Raw genomic sequence first — 23,423 nt, 5'->3', positions numbered from 1 at the left:
CCAGACTACACAAGTCCATCACTCAGCACCTTTCTGTTAAGGCAGTTCTGTGTAAACAAGGGCGTCCTCCTGTCCACATTCAGCATACACCCTGAAACAAGTCTTTGGTGGACAGATCAGTGACTGGCCTGCATCTTCTGATGAAGAGCTTCTGCCTGGGATTTCAGACTGCGAAACTCTGCCTGAATGAAGTCCGTCACTGCTTTCCTCATTTCCATCTAGTGTTGAGAACAGAGGCAGAGTTAACCTTGGTATCAGCTCCAGTGAAGTACCGTCTACAGAGTGGATCTGGACTCAGGTCTAACGGGACCTTACCGGGCTCTTGTTCTCTGCTCTCAATGAGTTAACTAAATGCTTGACTGTAAAGGGCTTTCCAACCAAGATAGTTACTCTCTGTGAAAAAGAATAATTACAATCAAAGAGGGAAGCCTTCCGGTGACAGCAATTATGCAAATCTGAACTTCATATTAGGTCTGTGAAAGTGTATGTGCACCTTTCCTGCTCGGGGGATGTAAGGTGTTTCATTGGGAAGGACATCATTCAAACCTGAGGGAAGGACAGATTAGAATGAGTTCCAATGCATCAGTAATACCAATGCGAGTAGAAAAGTTGCCTTAGAAAGAAATATAGGTAGATAGTCTCTAAAATAAACAAAATAAACTTCAAAACCTGAATGCTTGGAGTGGCAACTTTGCAAGAAATCTGAGAATTGTGTAGTTGTGGTTCATATGTTTAACTTTTCTCCATACACCTCAATTGGAGTTTTATGAAACTTGTTGTTGTGGTAAACTAACATATATTGTTTAGACCTAGAAACAACAAAGCAGTAACCAAAACAATAGAAATACTTACCCACATGCCACAGAGGTAAAATTATTGGGTGAAGGGAACATTCAGCAATCAAACGGCCAACTCCTGTGAGAAAAATAGTACATTGTACACTGCCTGGCCAAAAAAAAAAAAAAAAGGTCACCACCTGGATTTAACTAAGCAAATAGGTAAGAGCCTCCCATTGGATAATTACTGCATGGGTGATTCTGTTTCAGATGGCAACAAGTTATTTAAACCCTAACTGATGCGGCTACTGAGCTCATTTGTTAAACAACCATGTCGAAAGAGACATCCTGTGGTCGTGGAAAAGATGTTAATCTGTTTCAGAGGGGTCAATTTATTGGCATGCATCAAGCAGAGAAAACATCTAAGGAGATTGCTGAAACTACTAAAATTGGGTTAAGAACTGTCCAACACATGGTGGAAGGACGATGTGGAAGGTAAAAAGTGGAAGCACAGTGGAGAAACATCATCTTCGAGGAAGGAATGTGAATAATTGTGATTGGCAATCACTTAAACGTGGTGAAATCAAATCGTAGAAAAACAGTAGAACTCAGGGATATGTTTAATGGTGAAAGAGCATTTCCACATGCACAATGTGAAGGGAATTCAAGGGATTGGGACTAAACTGCTGTGTAGCCTTAAGAAAACCACTTGTCAGTGAGGCTAACTGGCAAAAAACAGCTTCAATTTGCTAGGGAGCATAAAGATTGGATTATGGAGGAAGGTCATGTGGTCCGAGTCCAGATTTACCATTCCAGAGTGATGGGCGCATCAGGGTAAGAAGAGAAGCGGCTGAAGTGATGCACCCATCATGCCTAGGGCCTACCATACAAGCTTATTCCATCAATGGATTTTTTTTTTCTTCCCTGATGGCACAGGCATATTCCAAGATGACAATGCCAGGATTCATCGAGCTCAAATTGTGAAAGTGGTTCAGGGAACATGAGACATCATTTTCACACATGGATTGGCCGCCACAGAGTCCAGATCTGAACCCCATTGAGAATCTTTGGGATGTGCTGGAGAAGACTTTGCGCAGTGGTCCAAATCTCCCATCATCAATACAAGTTGGGGGGGGGGGGAATTTAATGCAATTCTGGACAGAAATAAATGTGACATTGCAGAAGCTTGTGGAAACGATGCCATAGCAAATGTGTGCCGTAATAAAAGCTAAAGGGGGTCCAATGAAATGTGACCATTTTTTTTTTTAAGCCAGGCAGTGTATCTGTAAGCATTAAGAACTCCAAATATGAACAGGGTCCAGAAAAACAAGTGACAAACCTTACCCCATTTTAGCCTGATAAACTCATCACTCATGTTCACTTTTCCTGAAAGAGACCAAACAAATCACATGATCAGTTGTTGAGTGGTGTGCACGTCCCTGGTCTGCAGTTGGTATGTACTGCAAATGTTTGTGTGAGTCCTCTCACCTTCTGGAAATACGTGAACCCAATCACCCTGATTAAGCCTCTCCAACAGGAAGTCCATTCCTCTCTGATAAACTCCATCACCTAGAAATTAGATGCCATATTTGTGTGTCCCACATAATATGGACAATTTCTCTCAGCAGCTACCAACTTGCAAAAAGTTCAAAACAATTTGATTAGTTTATCTAAAATTCCCTAAGTACTGTGCACCTAGACTAAATGGAGTTAGCAGTCAATAGTCTGTGACTTTCAGCAAAAACATATATTAACACTGAAAACAAAAGGTCATTATTAATATGATTTAATTATTTAAAGAGTTTGATATATATCCTTTTTTTCTTAGTACAAGTCTCTCTTTTTTGTTTTTCCTATCTTTTCACTAAAGACAGCATTCACTTCCCTGCCCTGTGGAATTATCAAACCTCAGGATCGCTTATTGAATGTTAGCTTCTTCAGAGTTCCAGGGGAATCACTGGCTAAATCCTTCCAAACCAAACTAGCAACAGAAAAACTAAAAATATGGATGACAATTTCACTTGTATGCTACTTGAGGGCAGGTGGTGTAGGAAAGTTCCTGTAATGGCATGTTAGGCTTATGACTATTAGAGCTCAGGAGCAAGTGACTCATAATGACTCATAGTGAAGACTTCTTTATGACGACTATGCAGCATATGCAGGTCCCAGTGCTGGCAACTGTTACGCTGAAGTCTATACAAGTCCATTCAACACCATACAGCCTGTTTTAGTCCATATATGTGAGTGGATGAATCCATAATTTGATGGACCTGACTGTTTGACCCAGGTTGTGAAGTTGCAGGGCTTTGTTTCAGACATGGTCATGCACAACACTGGAGTTCCTTAGGGGACTGTATTAGCTGTATTAGCACAGTTTCTGTTTAATCTGTACACCTGAGTTTTTAGGTACAAGACCAACTCAGAAATTCTCAGAGGACACGGCCATGATGAGGTGGTCAAGAATGGACAGGAGGGTGAATACAGAAACCCAGTGATGGACTTTGTCATGCAAAATGAACCAGCTGCAAATCAACAATGGGAAGATGAAGGAGATGGTAGAAGGTCCAAACCTCTCATCACCAGTCACCATCGAGGGAGTCGATACATATAGGTAGGTGTGTGTGTGTGTATATATACATATATATGTATATATACACACACACAAATACACACACAAATACAAACACACACACAGACAAAACATATACTTATATATGTATATAAAACTCTTTCTTGTGATTTTATTTTTAGGCAGTACTTCTGTAACACCACCCCACCACCTCCCTTATATTTTAGACTAATTTATTTATGCATGATTTTGACCAAATTGTGTCTATTCTTGCACAATATGTATCCTACTGTGATGCAATTTCCTTCAAGATCAATAAAGTGTTATTTTATCTTATAAGAAGGCTCACCCCGAACCACAGGCACACACTTTCCTCTGCTGAAGAACCGAGAGTGGAATTCTCTTGTGAAGCAAATGTCAGAGGCAGCAGGGGTCCTGTACAGAAAATACATGTAAAATACAACAATTCAATAAACACCCAGACATTACATACAATACATAAACACAGTGAAGCAGCCACCATCTCACATTTAAATTTAGCTTAGCCTGTACTCACCATCTCATTTTTCTCCAGTTCCAAAGCTGCCGAAATTTTAACACCCCTGAATAAAAGAGGATCACTCTATTTGACTGTTCTCATTTTCACTCCCATAAGGATAAAATCTGAAATTGTGATTAAAATGGTATTCATGAAATGAAGTTTTGTCTGGTTCTATCTGCAGATTTACTATCAAGGAGCGTGACTGCATTTTTGGGGAGAACAAATCGGCATCTCCAGCATATTCCTTATTACCATCTAGCTATTCTGTATTAATATTAACAAAATATTTAGGTAGCACCTGAAAATAAAATATTAAAGATCACAGAATCTGATCTGTGTGCTACACTTGTTACACACCTAGGCTCAGATATCTACCCTACATGACTCTCCTTACCCCAGATGTGTGGGTCATCCATGCAGGACTGGTGATTGGACACAGTAATGAGGGGTGTGTCCTGAGAGCGCTCGTCAACCATGTCCAACAAAACGTCATGGTTGTGCACTGACAAAGAGTTCATATACTCTACAGGCAAAAACAGGTGGACATGTGATAAGATTCTGATAACATGCGACACTTGAGAATGAACTGAGAGACAAAGAAGTGTGACTCACTGGTCCACAGGTAGCTGTATGATCCCACCATGCCCATGACCAGTGAGCTGGATATCCTCCATCCCAGACGGGGGCACTGTGGGAATGGCCATGTCACCTCAAGGGGCATTACAAGTGCACTGGTGCATTCATTCAGACTAGGTCAGAAAGACTGAAAGCATTTTGAAAAAACTCCGATTAGATTTGCAATGCTGAATAAACATATTTTCAAAAATTCAAGTTTAGCTAATAATTGAGTTGCCTAACCAAAAGTGGAAGACTTAGAGCCAGGATCTGCCAAACCTGTGCTCGTTTTTGTATGCTTTCCATTTTACTTCTACGATAAAAATGGAAATCATGGATGAATGTAATAAAAACTCAATATAAATAGTTTTTTTCCAGAACACTGAAATAACTGTAGCTGTACTTTCACGCACCACAGCCTCCTGCCACATTTATAACGTCTAAGGGTGTTAAGTTATAGATTTGACTGCCACATACTGCGGAACCTGGGAACTGCATTTAGCAGCGACACAACCAAGAGGCTGTAGCATGTTCCGCTAGCGAAGACGACACAACAGCGAACTTACCAGTACATGTACAAACAAGTGACGGGCCTGAGTAAAGTGCATTATAGAGCGTGAACTCATATGGTTAAATACATTTATAACACTAGCGAGCTCGTGATTAATGACCAGAAGGACACATTTGCGAAGTTTCCAGCGCTGACAGACAAGCTAACCCAACGTGTACACCTTAGTATCGCTAGTAGCTTAAAGAGGATCACCACAAACGTATTTTCGCCTAGTTTCATTTGACGATCATCCTTAATATCAACTGTAATTTGTAGGGTTTATGGAGAAGTGTGATCATAATTGCAGCGACCCTCTCACCTCCTATATTCCGTCAGATAGCTAATAGGTCGAACAAGGAACCCAAGCGACACAGGAAAAAATGCGCAAAAGCAGGGAATTGTGGGACGTGTAGTTCCAGTATAGCTTCACCGTGCCATGTTTTTAGGTCCCTAAATAAATAGATACAAGGCATTATTAGCCTGTTTGACGTTCGCATGGTTCGCGTAGCTTATATTATTTACACCAGAACATTAACACATTTCAACCCTTTGATAACACAGAAGTCCAGGTGTTGCGTTGTGGGGTATATGTTGTGAAAAGGTCATTTTAAACTGTTAAACTGTTAACAGTTTAAAACTTTCACTATTTATTTATTTGTACTGCACAAGACAAACAAAAAATAAGACCTCAGATCAACACAGAATCAACATACGGTTTTATTTGTTTATTTTAAAAAGCATATACAAGGTTTAAATAATCCACTTTGTACAGCCCTGTCATTAAATCATGAAAAAATATAAAAAGTATAAACACATCTTTTCTGTCTTGAATTTGTTAAATATTATGGCACTAATATCGTAGGCCAAGTACATAAAGTATTAATAACATAACAGTCATAGTATGTTTACACAGCCTTAATTTTATGAACAGATATTTAGCTGATTATTAACATAGAATGTAGTCAATTACATAAAAGAGAAACCAACTAATAATGAATGGACATTAGTACAGTGGTGCTTGAATGTTTCTGTGAACCCTTTAGAAATTTCAAAATTTCTGCATAAATTTGACCTAAAACTTAATCAGATTGTGACACAAGTCCTAAAGGTAGAGAACCAAATCAAACAAATGAGATATAAATATTAGATTCTGTCATTTATTTATTGAGCAAAATGATACAATATTACATATCTTTGAGTTACAAAAGTATGTGAACCTTTAGGATTCGCAGATAATTTGAAAGTGAAATGTGAGTCAGGTGTTGTCAATCAATGGGATGATAATCAGGTGTGAGTGGACACTCTGTTTTATTTAAAGAATGGCTCTAGTAAAGCTTAATCTTTATGTTTGTGGAAATGTGTCATGGTATGAACAAACGAGCTTTTTGAGGATCTTAGAAGAGGAGTTGCTGATGCTCATTAGGCCGGAAAAAGTTAGAAAACCATCTCTAAAGAGTCATGAATCCACCAACCCACAGTCAGACAGACTGTATACAAATGGAGGAACTTCAACTTCATTATTACCCTCCCCAAGAGCAGTCAGCCAACAAAGATCATGCTAAGTGCAAGGGGTGCAATAGTCTGCAAGGTCAGGAAGGAACCAAAGGAAACTTCTAAGCGACTAAAGGCCTTTCTCCTATTGGATAAGGTTAATGATTGAGTCCATCAGGAGAACAATGAACAATGGTGTGGGTTGCAAGGAGAAAGGTGCTGCTCACCAAAAAAAATGTCTACAGATTGCGAAAGATTACATGGACAAGCTAGAAGGCTACTGGAACAATGTTTTGTGAACAGATGAGTCCAAAATTCATTTTTGTTGGTTTAAACTAGATGCATTGTTTGGAGAAAGGGAAACACTACATTCCAGCACAAACGTTATCCTTTCCGTAAAATACAGTGGTGGTGCTATCATGGCTTGGCCCTGATTTGCTGTATCTGGGCCAGGGTGGCTTGCCATCCCTGATGGAACAATAAATTCTGAATGATATCAGCAAATTCTAAAGGAAAGTGTCAGGCCGCTTGGCTGTGAGCTGAAGCTGGTAATGTGGGTAATTCAGTAAAATGACAACCCTAAGCATACAACAAGTTGTTCTACCAAATAATGTCTAAAGCATAAAGTTTAGATTTTGGATTAGCCAAGTCAAAGTCCTGACCTTACTGCAATATTAGTGTTGTGGAATGATACGAAGTAAGCAGTTCATGAGAGGAAACTCTGTTGAAGTGGCTTTTGTATGGAGGAATAAGCTAAAATTCATCCAATCTGATGCAGCACTAGTAAACAATTACCAGAAACACTTGGTTATGGTTATTGCTGCACAAAGGGGTTGTACCAGATACCAAAAGCAAGGGTTCACATACTTTTGCCCCTCAGCTATGGATAATTTTCCTCAATAAATGAGGAATATTTCCCATTTGTTTTGGTTCTCTTTTCTCCTACTTTTGGGACATATGATCTGAGGTTTTGGGTCAAATTTATGCAGAAATGTAAACTTCTAAAGTGTTCATAAACTTTCAAACACCACCATAGGTTAGGTGCTTCCTCTCATTCACTGTTGGCTGCATTGCACTTTTGGATAAAGTAGTACTTCATGATGTAACAAAATGAGGTGTTATGTGCAATGAACTACATGTGGTTATTGTGCATTTACAGCATTTGGCAGACACCTTAGAACAGCGTGACTTCTAGAAGTGCTTTCTGGTCTGGGTTGAGTGTAGCAGTGAGGTTGGTTTTGGTTGGAGTGGTCATTGGAAAAGCTGCCAGATGAAAACTGTCATTCAAAGTCTCCTGGATTGGATCAGGAGCAAGCAGTGCAGTGGTCACCAGTTGGGAGCCAGCCAGTTCAAACATTTAAGAGTTACTTCATAGCCCAGGAAACAAGCCTGAGAATAGATGGAAGTACTGATTACTTGTTATTCATAAAGCATACTTCTAAAGCAAAAAAACCCCCCATCTTTTATTATAAAAAAAAAAAAAATATATATATATATATATATATATATATATATATATATATATATATATATATATATATATATATATACTAATCACCTAGTGTATCACTTCTTCATAACTAGTCAAGATATCAAATTGTGCAGCCTAAAAAATATCTACAACATAGGTCCCAGGGACGTGTATGAGCAGAGGTGTGTTCCTACCGCGTTGGCAGGGAAGGCCCGAAGCATAACTGCACTCAGACCTTTGTAGAGCGCCCCCGCTCCTTCCTTCCACAGCAGCACTCGGAGCACATCCACCAAGCCCTTGTAGCGTCCGTCAGCAGCTGCAGGAGAGTCAAAGAAGCAGCATTTTTCATTTTTTTCAGCCACCATCATTGCTGGTGCTCACGCTGGTCACTCCTACCACCAGATTTGCCATGTTGAGGTACGTGGAGGAGCTGCTCTCCACTGTTAGCCAGTGTTTTCTCACTGCTGCACGCTGCCACTCTCGGCCTGTCACCTTTTCCCCCCTTTTCTTTCTTTTTGCTCTTTGCCAGTTCCAAAACTAGTCTACCAGGTACTCTGAGTTCTTCACTGTTTCTCTCAGACATGTCAGGAGCAGGAATAGGGCTAAAACAGTCTGTGGGTGCTTGAGGACAGGACAGGGAAACACATATATACATGAACCATGTTTAGCAACTGACAAAACTAACATGATTAGAATGTAAATTAAAATAGTAACCAAAGAAACGGGGTTTTATATTTACGGAGCTTTCTTCAACAGATTTAGAAGTTCTTGCATAATTCTAAACAAAAGTGAATGTTCTAAACTGAATGGTCTGCCCACTGAAGATGAAATCAAATAAAGCCCTGGGGTGACTGTTATTCTATCATGTTTCTTACCTGTTTGAAAGTTGGACTTGAGAACATCGGGAGGAAGGGCAACCATCCAGTTCAAGATCCCAGCAGTGCCTCCAGCCAAAAGGATCCTAGGTGTGCTAAGTTTGTGAACACTGTGTGTGTGGGGCATGGGGAAGAGGGCCAAAAAAATAGAGACAATATAATGAACTGTTATAAAGTCTACAGACCTATGGAAATGTGACATAGAATGTGATGTGATTGTCACCTTTCACCTTCAGGAGTCAGGATGTTTTTTAGGTACTCATAGGTCAAAAAGTATAGACCACTAGAAGGCACATCTAAAGGGATCAGAGCATAAAGCAAGTTATGACTGATCAAATATGAACAATGATCTTAATGATGTTCTGGGACAATATTGTATCAAGATTAAATCAGATTGTTAAATCAATATCATGGGTACAACCATTTCTAGAGGATACAGAGTACTATATAGATCACCCACCTAGCAACTCACACACGTGTGTATGTACACAAAATGCTTTAAAATGACAAAAAAAACAACTGATTTTTAAAATGTTTTGTAAATGTATTAAAGATTATATAGAGCCATTGTTTTGACACTAAGTTTATCCTACTTCTATCAGTGGTCTATAAAGTAATGCTACAACTTCATTGGTGTCCACCTGTGCCTAATTTAATTGATTGGACAGAATTAGGAATGGCACATATCTGTCTATATATGGTCTTTATATATGTGGCAACATTTCTGCGGCCTTGAAAGTGCTCAAGAGTACAATACCCCCCATTGCTCTTAAATGCCACCAAACTTGGCTATCCAGCCAAACTGAGTAATCAGGGATGAAGGGTTTTGGTCAGACAGGGAACCATGAACCGAATGGTCACTATGAGTGAGATCCAGAGTTCCTTTGTGGAGATGGGAGAACTTTACAGAAGGACATCCATCAGTGTAGAACTCTACCAATTCGCCCTTTATGGCCAGAGAGAAGCCATTCCTCACCTAAAAAGAGCCCACTTTGAGTTTGCTAAATGTTCAGATGAACTCTCAGACCATGAGAAGCAAGATCCTCTGTTCTTAGGAAACAAAGTTTGAACTGTTTGGCCACAATTCCCAGTGATGTGAATGGATGGAAACAGGCACTGAGTATCACCTCACACCATCCATGCACTCAAACATCCATGCAGTCAAACACGGTAGTGGCTGCATCATGCTGTGGAATTGTTTTCTTGCATTGGTGACTGGGAGACAAGTCAGGCTAGAGGGAAATATGGGTGCAGAAAACTACAGAGCAATCGTGGGTGAAAACCTTTTCCAGAGTTCCAAAGATCTGTGACTGGTTTACAGTGCATCAAGACAATCACCTGTATCATCCTGCCAAAATTCTCAACAACTTGTTTTTGCTTTGTCATTGTGGAGTACTGTGTGCAAAGAAGTGACTCCATTTTATGATGAGCATGAAAACCTGAAAGGTTCTGAAAATACACATACCTCTGATAAGAGTGAGGACAGTTCCCTTGTAGAGGCTACGAATCCCCTGTTCCTTATACAGTTTCACAGCACAGTCCACAGGCCCAGCATACTTTAGCTGACCGCTGGTGGACTGAACCTAAGCAGCGTCACACCAAGATATATGGATGCATTCAGTAAGTGAAAGACAAATGTGTATACTAATTAACAAAGTTATTATTTTAAATCTTTTGTATGACTGCACCAAAAAAGGTTCTACAGTGACAGTATCTATCCCTGAACCACACAAATCGGGTCTTCTTAAGTAAATAATTCTTTTTGCTTCATTTTCTAAAATGCTGTGTCCTTTACAGATTTTGATTGTTAGCAGTGACTGTGGCTGGCAGAATCAGTTTCTCCTCCAGTCTGTTCTTGCCTGAAGAAGACACTTGATTCTTTCTCCTGGAGCTACAATAACAGTAGTGAAGACCCCTGCCAGCATCCCAGAGAGGTAGATCTGTGTGTACCTGAGAGACAGACAAACAGAGAGAGAGGAGGGAGAGAGTGAGAGAGACAGACAGAGAGAAAGACAGAAAGACAAGGAGAAAGGGAGCGAGACAAAAGCAGAGAGAGAGAGAGAGAGAGAGAGAGAGAGAGAGAGAGAAACCAGCAAAGTGTAGTGGGGCAAGGAATGGGCAAAGAGAAGCTTAATGGAAGGTGAAGCAGAACATAGACTGTTGTTTTAAGGACTGATTACATTCCAACTATCCCTGTGAACACACTGAGTCTGCAAATCTACCTGCCTACAGTTAGCTTATGAAAGGCACTTAGAACCAGTAAACTTGAATGCATTTTTATGCATTCCAAAGCAACAACAAAAGATACTTATATTACTCTTAATACTCATATTTTAATACCCATATTACTAGGAATTATTTCCAATATTAATTGGAAATGGGGAAACACTGTAGCTCAAATCAAAGAGATATTTTAATGCAGTAGGTCTTCTTCTGTAAATCTACTCCCTTAATGCGACATCTTTTTCCCTGAGGTGGGACTCCTCTTGTAGTGCCCCCACCCTCTTGTTGTGCCCCTCCCCTTACACTCACGTATGCGGTAGGGTTGGGTTGCTCTGAAGCAGCTGCTTGCCCAGTCCAAATCCAAAGAAGCTGATGGCCATCATAGGAGCAGCTCCAGCGAGAGGTGCCCCCATTCCTTTATACAGCCCCAGTACCCCCTGAGACACACGAGGACGACAGAAAACGAGGAAATTTACATACACTACAGTTTCCAATGTTACCGCCTTCAAATGTTTACCCACAATGCACTGCCGTTAATCCCTGGATTCTTCTCTATCTATCTATCTATCTATCTATCTATCTATACTTACAGTACTGTTTTATTCTGAAAATTGTTTGTTTAAAAATGTTGTGTACATCTTTGTTGTATTTCCTGTATTTTCTGTTTGTACCTTAATAAAAAGACTGAAAATAATGATATATGGTATATATGGTCATTATACCACCGCTAAAGAGAGAGAGCTATTAAAACTGAAACTTCACAGCTGATGAAGGACAGAAGTGTCCCGTTTCTCTGGAAACCTTCTCTGTATCTTTTATTACAGTACACTGCAGTTACTCACCTGGAAATTTATTTGGATTTATATATATACATACACACACACCTTTACTACTGATCTTCACCTCCAAGAACTTCAGAGGTACTTTACCTGCACAGCTGATGAAGGACCTCTGTCCGAAACATCCTACGTCTCTGGAGGCCTTGTGTACTTCACTGAAATTTGTATTACCTCTACATATTTACATTACTGAAAACTTTGATATGAGACAGTAAAATCTAACCTCTCTGGACACTGTCTTCCGAAAACAGTCATAGGTTCCTGTGTACAGCACATACTGGCTACACGAGGCTTTGGGCTGTGTTTGAAGGCGAACCTGTGGGAGGATGAAGTTGTGTGTAAAGAACCATCATTTCATACATGTCTGAAACGCAGACAGCCTGCATGCTGTCCACACTACAGACTTGTATATACAGTCTATGATCAACACTGAATCCCTTCGCAAAGCATCAGACAAGCACAGACAAGCTAGCAAACAAAAAGTAAATATGGTTAGACTGATAAGAAGAGTTCCTACAGGGAGGGGGCAATGTGTGCATTATCTATTGCCTGCATGTCTTTTGAAAAGTGCATTATTCTCCCCCAAAAGCACAAAAGCACCTAAAGACAAAAATTCAAATACCATTATCTTATATCTGTTTCAGTGACTATCAGAATGGTCAAATTGCCAAATCAAGGTAGTAGTGTACTCAGCACTAAAACACAACCAGTATGACATAACATGACCTTTGAACAGGAATATCTGCAGTTTGGTTTTTGTTTGTTTGTTGAACATTGATTGTTTACCCTGCACATGATAACGGCAAACGCTTTGCTCGCCACAGTTCTCCATTCCTAACGAAGCTTTTAAAGATTCCAGTACAATGAGATGCTCTACAGATCGAAGAGCATTTCACTGATACTGTGTAGTGTTGTCAATGTCTATCTCTGCTAGGTCAGCACCCGGCACTCATGTAGACGACAGTCCAATGCCTGTTGTGCATTTATTTCTTCATTTCAACAGCTATTTCCAGTCTTTCCTGGAATAATCATGAATTTAGATGTGAGCCAAGCAAAGGCGAAATAGCAGGGTTGGCCGAAGGAATACTATGCCACATAAAAGCAAAAAAATAAAAAATAAAAAATCCATATACCTTGTAAAACAATGTCTATTAAACCACACTTAACAGAAGGCAATACACACAATCGCTTACTAACATGCCCTCCAAACAGCAGTATGCCAAATAGCTCAGTGACCGCTGTCAATATTATATTATACTTGCTGCTCCATATTGTTGAATATGTTTGAAGGCTTTTGTCTTCCAGTTACGATTTATTTCACATACGTATGCCTATAATTATTTTAATGTCATTCTGACAAGTATTCGTCACCTTGATGGTATCCAGCGGGTGTCCCGCGAACAGAAGGCAGGCTCCGCCAGCTCCCCCGGCCACGAAGTTCTTAACCGGGGAGCTCCTTCTGGCCGGCGCTGCGTACCCCATCGTGAGCTTTTTTGCTCTCCCGACCAAACACAAATCCAAGGCACAGCCCCCACCCCTTAACGTGTCATTTTTTCTCTACACTTTAAACTTGCTCTATTTGGACTCAACTCAGTTTTACAAACTCTGATCAACACGAAGAAGTTCATCTTTCCTCGAATACACAGCGTCCTCTATCGGTCACCTGTAATAACTGCACGGCAACACCAGGAAGCACTACTAACGGTCTCAAGGCTTTATGATGGTCAGACAATAAGTCAACGTGTGTCATGTCCATCTGGCACTAAGGACTTTAATCGCCTTATGTCATTATGTTTAGACAAATACATGACGACTGGCTACCACGTTCAGTTTTATATTGTAGTGCTCGGTAATACCGAGATAATACGATATATACCAATATGGACATTTAATTAAATCTACAGAAAATGTAACTAACTAATTATGGCATGTTTCCCCTGTCCGTGGTGCTGAAATCTTAACCTGTTAGTTACGTTAACCTGATGACCGTGAGACTGCCTAGCGTGGAGGCTACTAAAGTTGCACATGGATAACGGGGAGGCGTACCCGTTTACACGTAGCAGTAGTTCCGTGTATAATATTTTAAAAAGAGAGAGAAGACTAAACACTGAAAATGATGTTAGTCTACAATTAGAGCCTCTACATAAGAACTACCGCCATCGCAGTCACACCAACGAAATGACGTAAATTGCGAAAGGGCACATGACCAAGGTCACAAAATAGAAGCAAAATGAAATTGAACAATTTGTTATTCAAAAATGCTGATATAACACAAATAGCACTACAACCTACACGCGATATTTCAGTTTTGACGGGGTCTCTCAAAAACGGAGCAAACAAAACTCGATGGAGCTAACCTACACAGCACAGAGCAGGAAGCGGCGGGAGGAGGGATAGGGCGGCGGCCTATTTGCCGACGCGAAAGGATCTGTACTGGGAGAACAGTTCCACGACGACGAGCCAGCGACACAGTGCGAAATAACGCCCTGCTTGAATTGCATTTCGATCCCATTTCTCTTGAAATAGACAGCCAGCTAAAAGACCGCGATTAAAACTACGGAACATTATTAATTGAAATTGCTTAAGTGTCAAATATCCAGTGCCACGCTCGCAGGGGAATAGGACAACCTAGTAGAGGGAGTCATCATGGATGAGGAATATGATGTGATCGTTCTGGGCACTGGGCTCACGGTAAGACGCTGCAATTCCCACCTGATCAGAAAACAGAATAATTCAAATGTTTAAAGCAGTAAATACGTGTTAAGTCAAGTAGCCCAACTACACAGCTATAGAAACAGCACAGCCTGTATTACGTGTTACTCCAAACCCGTTTCGGCAGGATCCGTAGTTCGAGCAGTACCGTGCATTATGTAATGTCGACGCTGGTGGATGCTGGAATTATTAGCAATAATTCGACTTTCTCCCCTATCTAAACGAGTGGACTACTCTATAAGCCTGAAACACAAGCGCAGACTGCAGTTGTTGTTGTGTTTGGTTCAAAGACATTAGGCTAGTCATTGATGGAGGTCGATTCATTATTTATTTAGCCCCATCAGAAGGGCGTTCATTTTGTGCATTTTCCCTTTATGCTTGACAATCAACGTTTCCTAAGTGTTCGGGATGATCGGGCCTACTGCTGTCGCGGCCCCTACACGCCCTGTAGCTGCCTCTGCGGTCGGTAACCTGAGTGAGTTCAATGAAAAAGAACCTTTCCTATATAGAATACTGTTACTACAAGTTTACAATAGCATTTGGTTATTGTGCCTTATACAATGTTTTCAGATTACAAGGGCTGCTTGAAGCGAATTTAATATTAGCCCCCACTTCATATATGCTGTCACGAAACAAAAAGCCCCGACGCACCGTGTGGTACATGTACTTTATATTGTTACTGTGGTTTACGTGTCACACCATACTAAATGTAGTATTAGTCAGCAACGGATCTATTTAACATGAATAAACAAAGCCGAGCAGAAGCAGCGTAGCAGTAATTTGTCTGTTACGTCTTGGCCAGCCTGCAGAGCCGAGGCAGATATAGGATATGCGCTTTAGAGCATAGAGACCGCTAGCCTGGCTGTCCTCATGTCTTAACAAAGGGTGGGGTTCTGGGGTCGGATGCCAGGCTACACTTCTCGTCGTGTTTGATGCCTTCTGCGCTGTAGAGCTGGTGAGGTTCTAGCTGCGCAGTGCAGCTTCGCCTAGCTCCCCAAGTTCCTACTTCCCCACTAACATGGCTTCTCTTTTCTGGAGCGAAGGTGAAGTAGTGACGTGAGAACACATATTCTTTTGGTGCTGTCCTACGCCAAGGTGCTGAACATGTGAGAAATCGCCCGATGTGGCATTTCATTGAAGTAACTCGAACGAATAAATGATTATTATTGTTATTATAACGTATTGTTATTATTCTTTGTTTGTTTTTCATTCAGGAGTGCATTCTGTCTGGGATCATGTCTGTAAATGGAAAGAAGGTCTTGCACATGGACAGAAACCCCTATTATGGTGGAGAAAGCTCCTCCATCACTCCACTGGAAGAGGTATGTCCACCTAACACATACACAGGTCGGCAGTTTTACAGTAACACAGCAAATACGGAACATCCCCACATGCATTAGACTAAAAGACCTGAAAATGCTCTTCGTGGCATGAACTGAAGAGATTACATTTGTAAAATTGTAATGGAGTCATTCCAGTGATGGGGACATCTCACTCATCTTTGATACAGTCAGACTTTGTAACACATGTAACTACTGTGATATTCACCAAACCAATTCTAACCTGATATCAGTATAATACCATATGTTGAGAATGTGATTGATCCGGCCATATATGAAGTCCTGGACTGGGTGTCAGTTTTGGAGAGACTTCTTCCACCGATGGCCAGCTTGGGCTCATGGCCTGGCACCCGCCCCCTGCAGCCACAAGGGTGCTGGTTCGTGTCTAAGCCGTTGCTTTTGTCCACTGCAGCTGTACAAACGGTTCGGCCTTCCCGACAGCCCCCCGGAGTCCATGGGTAGAGGGAGGGACTGGAACGTCGATCTCATCCCTAAATTCCTCATGGCCAATGGTTAGTGGTGACTAGGGATGGTATCTGTATGTGTTCCTACATGTTGTTGGGTTTTGTCTCTATTCATCATTTTGTACATATAAAGGTAAAAAAAAAAATTTGCTTTATAAACACAAAACTTTCATTAAATTGAATAATATAACTGGATAATAAAGAAATTATAAGTGTAATGTTCAATGCCAAAAAATGACATTTCATATACTACTGCATGTTATGTAGAAAAATCATATTTGTGATTATATTACAAATGATTAATAAGCAATGTATTGTGCAGCTAATTTAATATAGCAAATTTTATAGCTTAGCTCCTAAGACAGTCTCTAAGATTCCCATAAAGGTGTTCATTCACACATAAGCATATGGAGAATATATTGAGCATATATCTAATGCTTATGTGAAAAGTTGCTGTGGAAGTCTTGGAGTAGATGCAAGTGATTGCATCTCTGTGCTTCTGCAGGTCAGCTGGTGAAGATGCTGCTCTACACAGAGGTGACGCGCTACCTGGACTTTAAGGTGGTGGAGGGCAGTTTTGTGTATAAGGGAGGGAAGATCTACAAGGTGCCTTCCACAGAGTCAGAAGCGCTGGCTTCCAGTGAGCCTTTAATCCGTTCACACTGACTAGGACAGCAGACACATTGCAAGAGGACTTAACTAGTTGTGCACCACAAACAACAAATGACTATTCTGTTTTTACACTTGAAGTATCATTTAACCTCAACTGAATTCTATTTTACTTTTTATCACCTAAGTTAAAAATGAGTCCCCAAAACCCTTAAAAATAAAAAATATCTTCTATTATTGTCCATGGTTATTTTGATTTCTCTGCATCTGTCCATGCACAGATCTGATGGGCATGTTTGAGAAAAGAAGGTTCCGGAAGTTTCTGGTTTTTGTGGCCAACTTTGACGAGAACGACCCCAAGACATTCGAGGGCGTGGACCCTAAAGCAACCACCATGCGAGATGTGTATAAGAAGTTTGACCTGGGTCAGGATGTGATTGATTTCACAGGTCATGCGTTGGCCCTCTACAGGACAGACGAGTGAGTGCTGCACTGATATGAGTAATAGTAATATTCTCAAGGAAGACCCAACACCTGATTCACAAAACAGTTCCTGATCATCACGGATCTATTCCATGGTTCACGTACACACTGCTAAGCATTTGTAAGCATCATGCAGTCAGTGTACTTACTGAGTTTAATGTGTCTTTGTCTCTGTCTTCTTATCTCTCTCTCTTTCAGTTACCTGGACCAGCCTTGTCTTGAGACCATCAATCGAATAAAACTCTACAGTGAATCTCTGGCTCGCTATGGCAAAAGCCCATACTTGTACCCTCTCTATGGGCTCGGAGAACTGCCTCAGGGATTTGCGAGGTAATCACACATTTGTATTGTCTCTTAGTCTCTCTCTCTCACACACACACACATGCACACACACATACACACACCAGCTACACTATATTTTCTCCACATATGTTGTTGTTCCCCTGCTCAGGTTAAGTGCGATCTATGGTGGGACCTACATGCTTAACAAACCAGTGGATGAGATTGTTGTGGAGAATGGACATGTGGTGGGGGTGAAGTCAGAAGGAGAGGTACTGTACAGTGACACCTGCTGGTTTACTTGTACAATCACACATGCTGGTTTATCTGTACAATGCTCTGATCTTGGATTGATTCCTTCTATAGTGTTTACCAAATTTCACCAAACTTTGCCAACGTTTTGATGTTGCTGGACTCTTGGCTACATAATAAAAGTAGCACCAGTCTGGGTGAATGTGGGCATCTTTATAGCAGAGGAAGCATACCTCTGCTCTCCATTCTTCCCAGTGGGAGCACATTCTCAGAGACGCAGGATCCCAGTACCAGTGTCTCTCCCTGTGCTCCTTTACTGGGTGCAGCTGTGAGTCAGGCTCCTCTTGCTTTGCTGCTGGATGTGATGGTTTTTCTGTCTTCTGATCCTCAGGTGGCTCGCTGCAAGCAGCTCATCTGTGACCCCAGCTATGTGCAGGACCGCGTGCGTAAAGCAGGCCAGGTGATTCGTGTCATATGCATCCTCAGCCATCCCATCAAGAACACCAACGACGCCAACTCCTGCCAGATCATCATCCCTCAGAACCAAGTCAACCGCAACTCCGGTCAGTGGCCCAAATCCGTCAGGCCTCTGCGCAATGGAGAGCCAAAACACACTCCATATCTACAAACTTTCACATACTGTAGAAAACAAAGCCAATTCCCAGTGCATCCAAATGATATGTTGCCTGTCTTTTATTAGTATTTGATCAATTTATCATGTTCATAGAAATGAGTAGGTTTATGGTTCATGATTTGATCTTAAACCATATAAGCTCTTCGTTGTATATTTTATAGTTCTTTGGATAATTGAATAGCTGATATTTGTTCTGGCCTTGTACTCTCATCAGAAGCATTAGTAGGCTTATTGACAATGGCCATGTTTCTCTCTCTTGCAGATATTTATGTGTGTATGATCTCCTATGCCCATAATGTGGCTGCTCAGGGCAAGTACATTGCCATAGCCAGCACCACGGTGGAGACCAGCGACCCCGAGACCGAGATCCAGCCTGCCCTGGAGCTCCTGGAGCCCATTGATCAGAAGTCAGTAGCTCACACAAACATAGCGAGAGAGAAACGGTGGAGCTTTACTACGTTTTGTGATGAGAGGATTGAGTGAGTGTAAAATCAATAGCTATCTTCAAATGAAGACTGAAGACATCTTCACTGAGTCACCGAGCACTTAATCATACACTGTCAAAAACCCCGTAACTGTCTTTTACAGTCCCCTTTAGCCAGGGCTTTATCCGGATTGTTTGCTTCACACTGACCTATTAATGCAAAAATGAGGAAATGTCTTTGACAGACACTATAGAACACGTTTGTAAGTCATAATGTATGAGGGTGTCTGCTAAGTGCTGAGAAGGTAAATGTAAATGTAAATCCCAGGGGGTTTGAGTCATGTCGTCCAGGATGGTAACGAGAATAAGGCTGCTCAAAAGAGTCATTTCACACCAAACTGGGATGGATTGCCTGGCAGTGTAACCCACCCAAGTGGAACATATATCCAAAAATCGTGCAGTAGTTGAGCTTGATAAGGGGGTGACGCTCTTAAACTTAGCCATACAGCTTTTCATTTTTATGACCAACATTCATCAAGCTTGTCAAAATTAGAGTATTGATCCAGTGTAATTTCTCCTCTGTGAATAGATGAACATAATCAATAGTAAATGGGGAAAAAACCCTGCAGATGAGTAGGTGTGATTGTAGGTTCAGTACCGTTCTCATGTTGCTGAGCCTAATAAGTGACTAAAGTCTGAAACACTGACGCCAAGTTTCATAAAACAAAACTAGGTCAGAGGGAGAGTCAAGTGACATGGCCTGTGGGGAATTCTGTTTCATGTCTGACGGGCTGCTCCATCCGATTGGTCCTGCAGGTTTGTGGCCATCAGTGATCTGTATGAGCCCTCAGATGATGGATCAGAGAGTCAGGTCAGTGTCCCACTCTTTATCAATCATTATCTCAGACATGCTGTTTATGTTAGTGCTTCCATCCTGGTTGATCTATAAAAATGAAAGAAACTAGCATATAATGTATTTATTCTCTCTAGTTAAAAGATACCTAAAGTTACTTTTTTTCTGAGCACAAATCCTCACATTTCCATCTTACGACAGCAGCTCGATATTTTCCATTAGATAAAAAACACAACACAGCCAGCTAGAGCGCTGTGGAAAGTAATTGTATCACAAATTCAAATACGCTATCATTGACACTGATATGTCAGCTTAGCCTTATTATGAAATAAGTGAATGTATGGTTGGTTCCTTCACAGGTCTTCTGCTCCAGGGCCTATGACGCCACTACACACTTTGAGACGACCTGCAACGACATTAAAGACATCTACAAGCGCATGACGGGGACCGACTTCGACTTTGAGAACATGAAGCGGAAACAGAACGACGTATTCGGGGAAGACGAGCAGTGAAGGCATACTGTGTGGGGTGGGGGGCCAGGCGGGGTTAGGGCCGGGGGGCGTGGAGCGAGGAACAGTGTCATCTCCAGAATCCATGGAGTGGGGGAACGAGAGAGAATTAGGGAGACGTGTGATGCTGTTGTCATGCACGGGACCCCAACCCCCCGACCCCAGCACGCTTAGCTCTGCCTTCACACCACACGTGCAAACACAGACACAAATGTGTATTCTCTCTCTTAATTGTCTCTTTTCTGTCTTCTGCCTGTCCTTACTGCTCTCTCCATGCTGTAAGTTTCTGCTGTTATGTGTTTTTCCGTTTAGTTCCTTGTGGTTTGAGCATTCCATAGTGCACCACCGATCTGATAAGTATCCTGATGCATGTCCTGATATATGTCCTGATACGTGTCCTGAAATGTGTCCTGATGCGTGTCCTGATACATGTCTTGATATGTGTCCTGATATGTGGATGTGCATGAATGCTGGGTTCACATATTTGGTTTTTTCCAAAATTTTTAAACTGCCACTCAAGCAGAGAACTTGTACCTAACTTGCACCTAAAACACGACACACAGCAAGTCCCCCAGAGATGCACACACATGCACACAACACACAAGCACACACAACACACCAGCACATACATGCACACATACACTGCACAGCACTGCAGCCTTTACAAAACAAAAGCTTATATGACTAGAAGCTGTTTTTTAACATGGTTTAGTAACAATCCATGTAGATTTTAATATTATAAACATAATAGACCTAACATGCACAGTTTATAGCTATATGAACTAATTAAGAAACAAAACAAAAAACAAAACATTTGGCTCTGTGCAGGAAAGAAAAATGTCCTTAACTAATTTTCTGAAGTGACATGTGAACACTCGGACATCGTGCGAAAGCAGTGTCCAAGACGTCCTCCAGTAGTCTACTCTCTCTATTCACAGGTCCGCAGTCCTGAGCGGTATCGCTGTGATAGGAGGAACCTTTTGGCATGTGTGTCACCAGCTAGTGACGGATTCTCCAGAAATGTGTGAAAACGTGATGTGATGTGCAAAAGAGGAGACTTTGTGTGGCCATATCAGCTGTGGAGGGCCGTGTTTCAGTTTATTAGACATGAATTTACCTTTAAGAGACCAGCAGAAACATGGTGACACAGTCTCTGTGAGTGTAAGCGAGACTACAAGACAAAGGAATTCAAATGTGTCTAGAAGGAAAGTGATAGGTGAGTTAGTGAAGATGGAAGGGGCACATTTCCTGGGAGTTTCTTGACTGAGGAGGACTTGACTGAGGTTTTCTATGTTGTGATGTGGTTGCTTTGACTGTATTGAAATCTCCCCCCCCCCCCTTAATACCTTGAACTTAAACTGTGAAATGTGTGAAGGTTTTACAACTAGTTGCCAACTAGAAGAGATGGTTGGTTTGGCTCTTCGGTTCTAATGTGTCATGCTCCAGAATCTTCTCTTGTCACGGATAGTTAGAGATAGATAGGTTCCATCTGTACACACTGCGTGGAATCCGTTTCCTAAATTCAGTTGTAATTCTGGAATTATCTTAAAGATGAACTACACATGGTACCTGTGCAATATTAAAATGACTGCAGGTGTTATTTAGCATTCACAAGTTTGTAAGGAATAATGGTTATTCAGGTTCTGAAGGTGTAATATATTGCTAATAATCCCCACATTGATCCCTCAAATCAAGATCTCATCCCACAGTGATTAGTGTGCTATTGCAAACACTGCTACAGAGCCGCAGATCAACCATAGGCCGTCGGTCGAGTGCCTTCTCACCTACACACTGACACTTTCCCACTTTCACTCTCATTTTGCTTCAGTCTTTGATTCTGCACATTCACTATCATACTGGCTTGCTTGAGAAGCTTTTGGGTTTACACATAGTGCTTTAGCATCAGAATGATTTAATGGCTAACAGAATACCGATGGCTTGCCTGTGGTTTCATCTGGCGGTCATGTATAGGTAGGATGATTCTGCTCGAGGATGACTCGACATCACGCTAATACACTCTGATACAGTCTGATACATTCCACAATGTGCCCTTGGAGTGCACTGTCACAGCCTGTCTTTGCTCCTGTCTTTGCCTTAAAACTCGACCATTCTGACCATGAGCACCGTTCTTTGAGCTAACACATTCACACGCACACACACACACACGCACACACACACACCCCTGAATGAAGCCTCTTTGTAATGCATTGTAATGCCTTGGTGTGTGTTTACCTGTGAAGAATGGCACTGTAACTGTGTGACAGATGTATGAAGTCAATGTCCCTGTAGAAAAACTCAAAACAACTGGAAACTGAAGTTTTTGTTCTTTTGTCATAAAAACTGCAGTTGGGCTTCGTGTTTCATGCTTACCTTCGTTTCCTGATAACCCATTGATTTGTATTTATTTAATTTAAAAGCAGAATTGCTTTATATTTCATTTTGTGCCACATTCATTGGTTTTGAAGAACATGCAGAAAATCAACAGTGACACAATCTTATCTTTTAACTGACCTAACATAACTGAGGAGTAGTGGCTCATGGGTCTTGTTTGAAAACTAGTATGTAAACAGTACCTAATGTCCTGTTAAACAAATTAAATAAACCAGATGTATGAATTAAAACATATGGAACAATAAAGGCACATGAAAGACTGTGATAGTGTTGGTGAAGTTATGTAACATAGGTCACTCTTTCTTGGCTGTAAGATGTTCTTTGATAGGTTGTTGAGACACTGCCATCTTCTTCCTTTGGGTCATGATGCAGCTTGAGAGCCATCAAACCAAATTTAGCTTTGTGGTCATTATACTGGCTGGGAACAGAACATGATGACGTTTTCACGGCTTGTGGTTAGAAGATGTCCTTTGAAATGACATTGTTATCTCTTCCCTTATGTTGATATGCAATCCTATATTCA

General features: G+C 41.2%; 3 protein-coding genes across 4 annotated transcripts; 1 reads left to right on the top strand and 2 right to left on the bottom strand.

Annotated features, from left to right (window-relative positions):
• Positions 1-78: 78 nt before the first annotated feature.
• tafazzin (tafazzin, phospholipid-lysophospholipid transacylase) lies at positions 79-5,432 on the bottom strand. Of its 2 annotated transcripts, none has more exons than XM_027001761.3 (11): positions 5,371-5,432; positions 4,499-4,649; positions 4,281-4,409; positions 3,902-3,947; positions 3,695-3,780; positions 2,265-2,345; positions 2,121-2,162; positions 853-915; positions 494-546; positions 316-393; positions 79-218 (listed from the first exon to the last, which is right to left on the bottom strand). In XM_027001761.3, exons 2-11 carry the CDS (start codon positions 4,605-4,607, stop codon positions 117-119), a joined length of 789 nt encoding a protein of 262 aa, XP_026857562.1. In that variant the 5' UTR covers positions 4,608-4,649; positions 5,371-5,432; the 3' UTR covers positions 79-116. The 2 variants fall into 2 exon arrangements, with proteins under 2 accessions (XP_026857562.1, XP_081562749.1); XM_081706623.1 differs by lacking the exon at positions 5,371-5,432 and adding an exon at positions 4,745-4,908.
• Positions 5,433-5,755: 323 nt separating this feature from the next.
• On the bottom strand, positions 5,756-14,209 carry si:dkey-150i13.2 (mitochondrial carnitine/acylcarnitine carrier protein). Its single transcript, XM_027001760.3, has 9 exons — positions 13,322-14,209; positions 12,174-12,266; positions 11,421-11,548; positions 10,748-10,838; positions 10,354-10,471; positions 9,112-9,184; positions 8,889-8,998; positions 8,208-8,329; positions 5,756-7,931 (listed from the first exon to the last, which is right to left on the bottom strand). The coding sequence occupies exons 1-9, from the start codon at positions 13,430-13,432 to the stop codon at positions 7,869-7,871; spliced, it is 909 nt and encodes a 302-aa protein (XP_026857561.2). The 5' UTR covers positions 13,433-14,209; the 3' UTR covers positions 5,756-7,868.
• Positions 14,210-14,402: 193 nt separating this feature from the next.
• Positions 14,403-23,160, top strand: LOC113572332 (rab GDP dissociation inhibitor alpha). The gene is made up of 11 exons (XM_027001781.3): positions 14,403-14,641; positions 15,877-15,984; positions 16,415-16,514; positions 16,972-17,106; positions 17,357-17,555; positions 17,757-17,888; positions 18,010-18,109; positions 18,481-18,652; positions 18,986-19,130; positions 19,964-20,018; positions 20,360-23,160. The coding sequence occupies exons 1-11, from the start codon at positions 14,597-14,599 to the stop codon at positions 20,510-20,512; spliced, it is 1,344 nt and encodes a 447-aa protein (XP_026857582.1). The 5' UTR covers positions 14,403-14,596; the 3' UTR covers positions 20,513-23,160.
• The last annotated feature ends 263 nt before the right edge of the window (positions 23,161-23,423 follow it).

Source organism: Electrophorus electricus, chromosome 24 (assembly GCF_041902795.1).
Source record: "Electrophorus electricus isolate QZ-2024a chromosome 24, ASM4190279v1, whole genome shotgun sequence".
In the NCBI taxonomy this organism is placed as follows: Eukaryota; Metazoa; Chordata; class Actinopteri; order Gymnotiformes; family Gymnotidae; genus Electrophorus; species Electrophorus electricus.
This window is presented reverse-complemented; position numbering and strand designations above follow the sequence as displayed.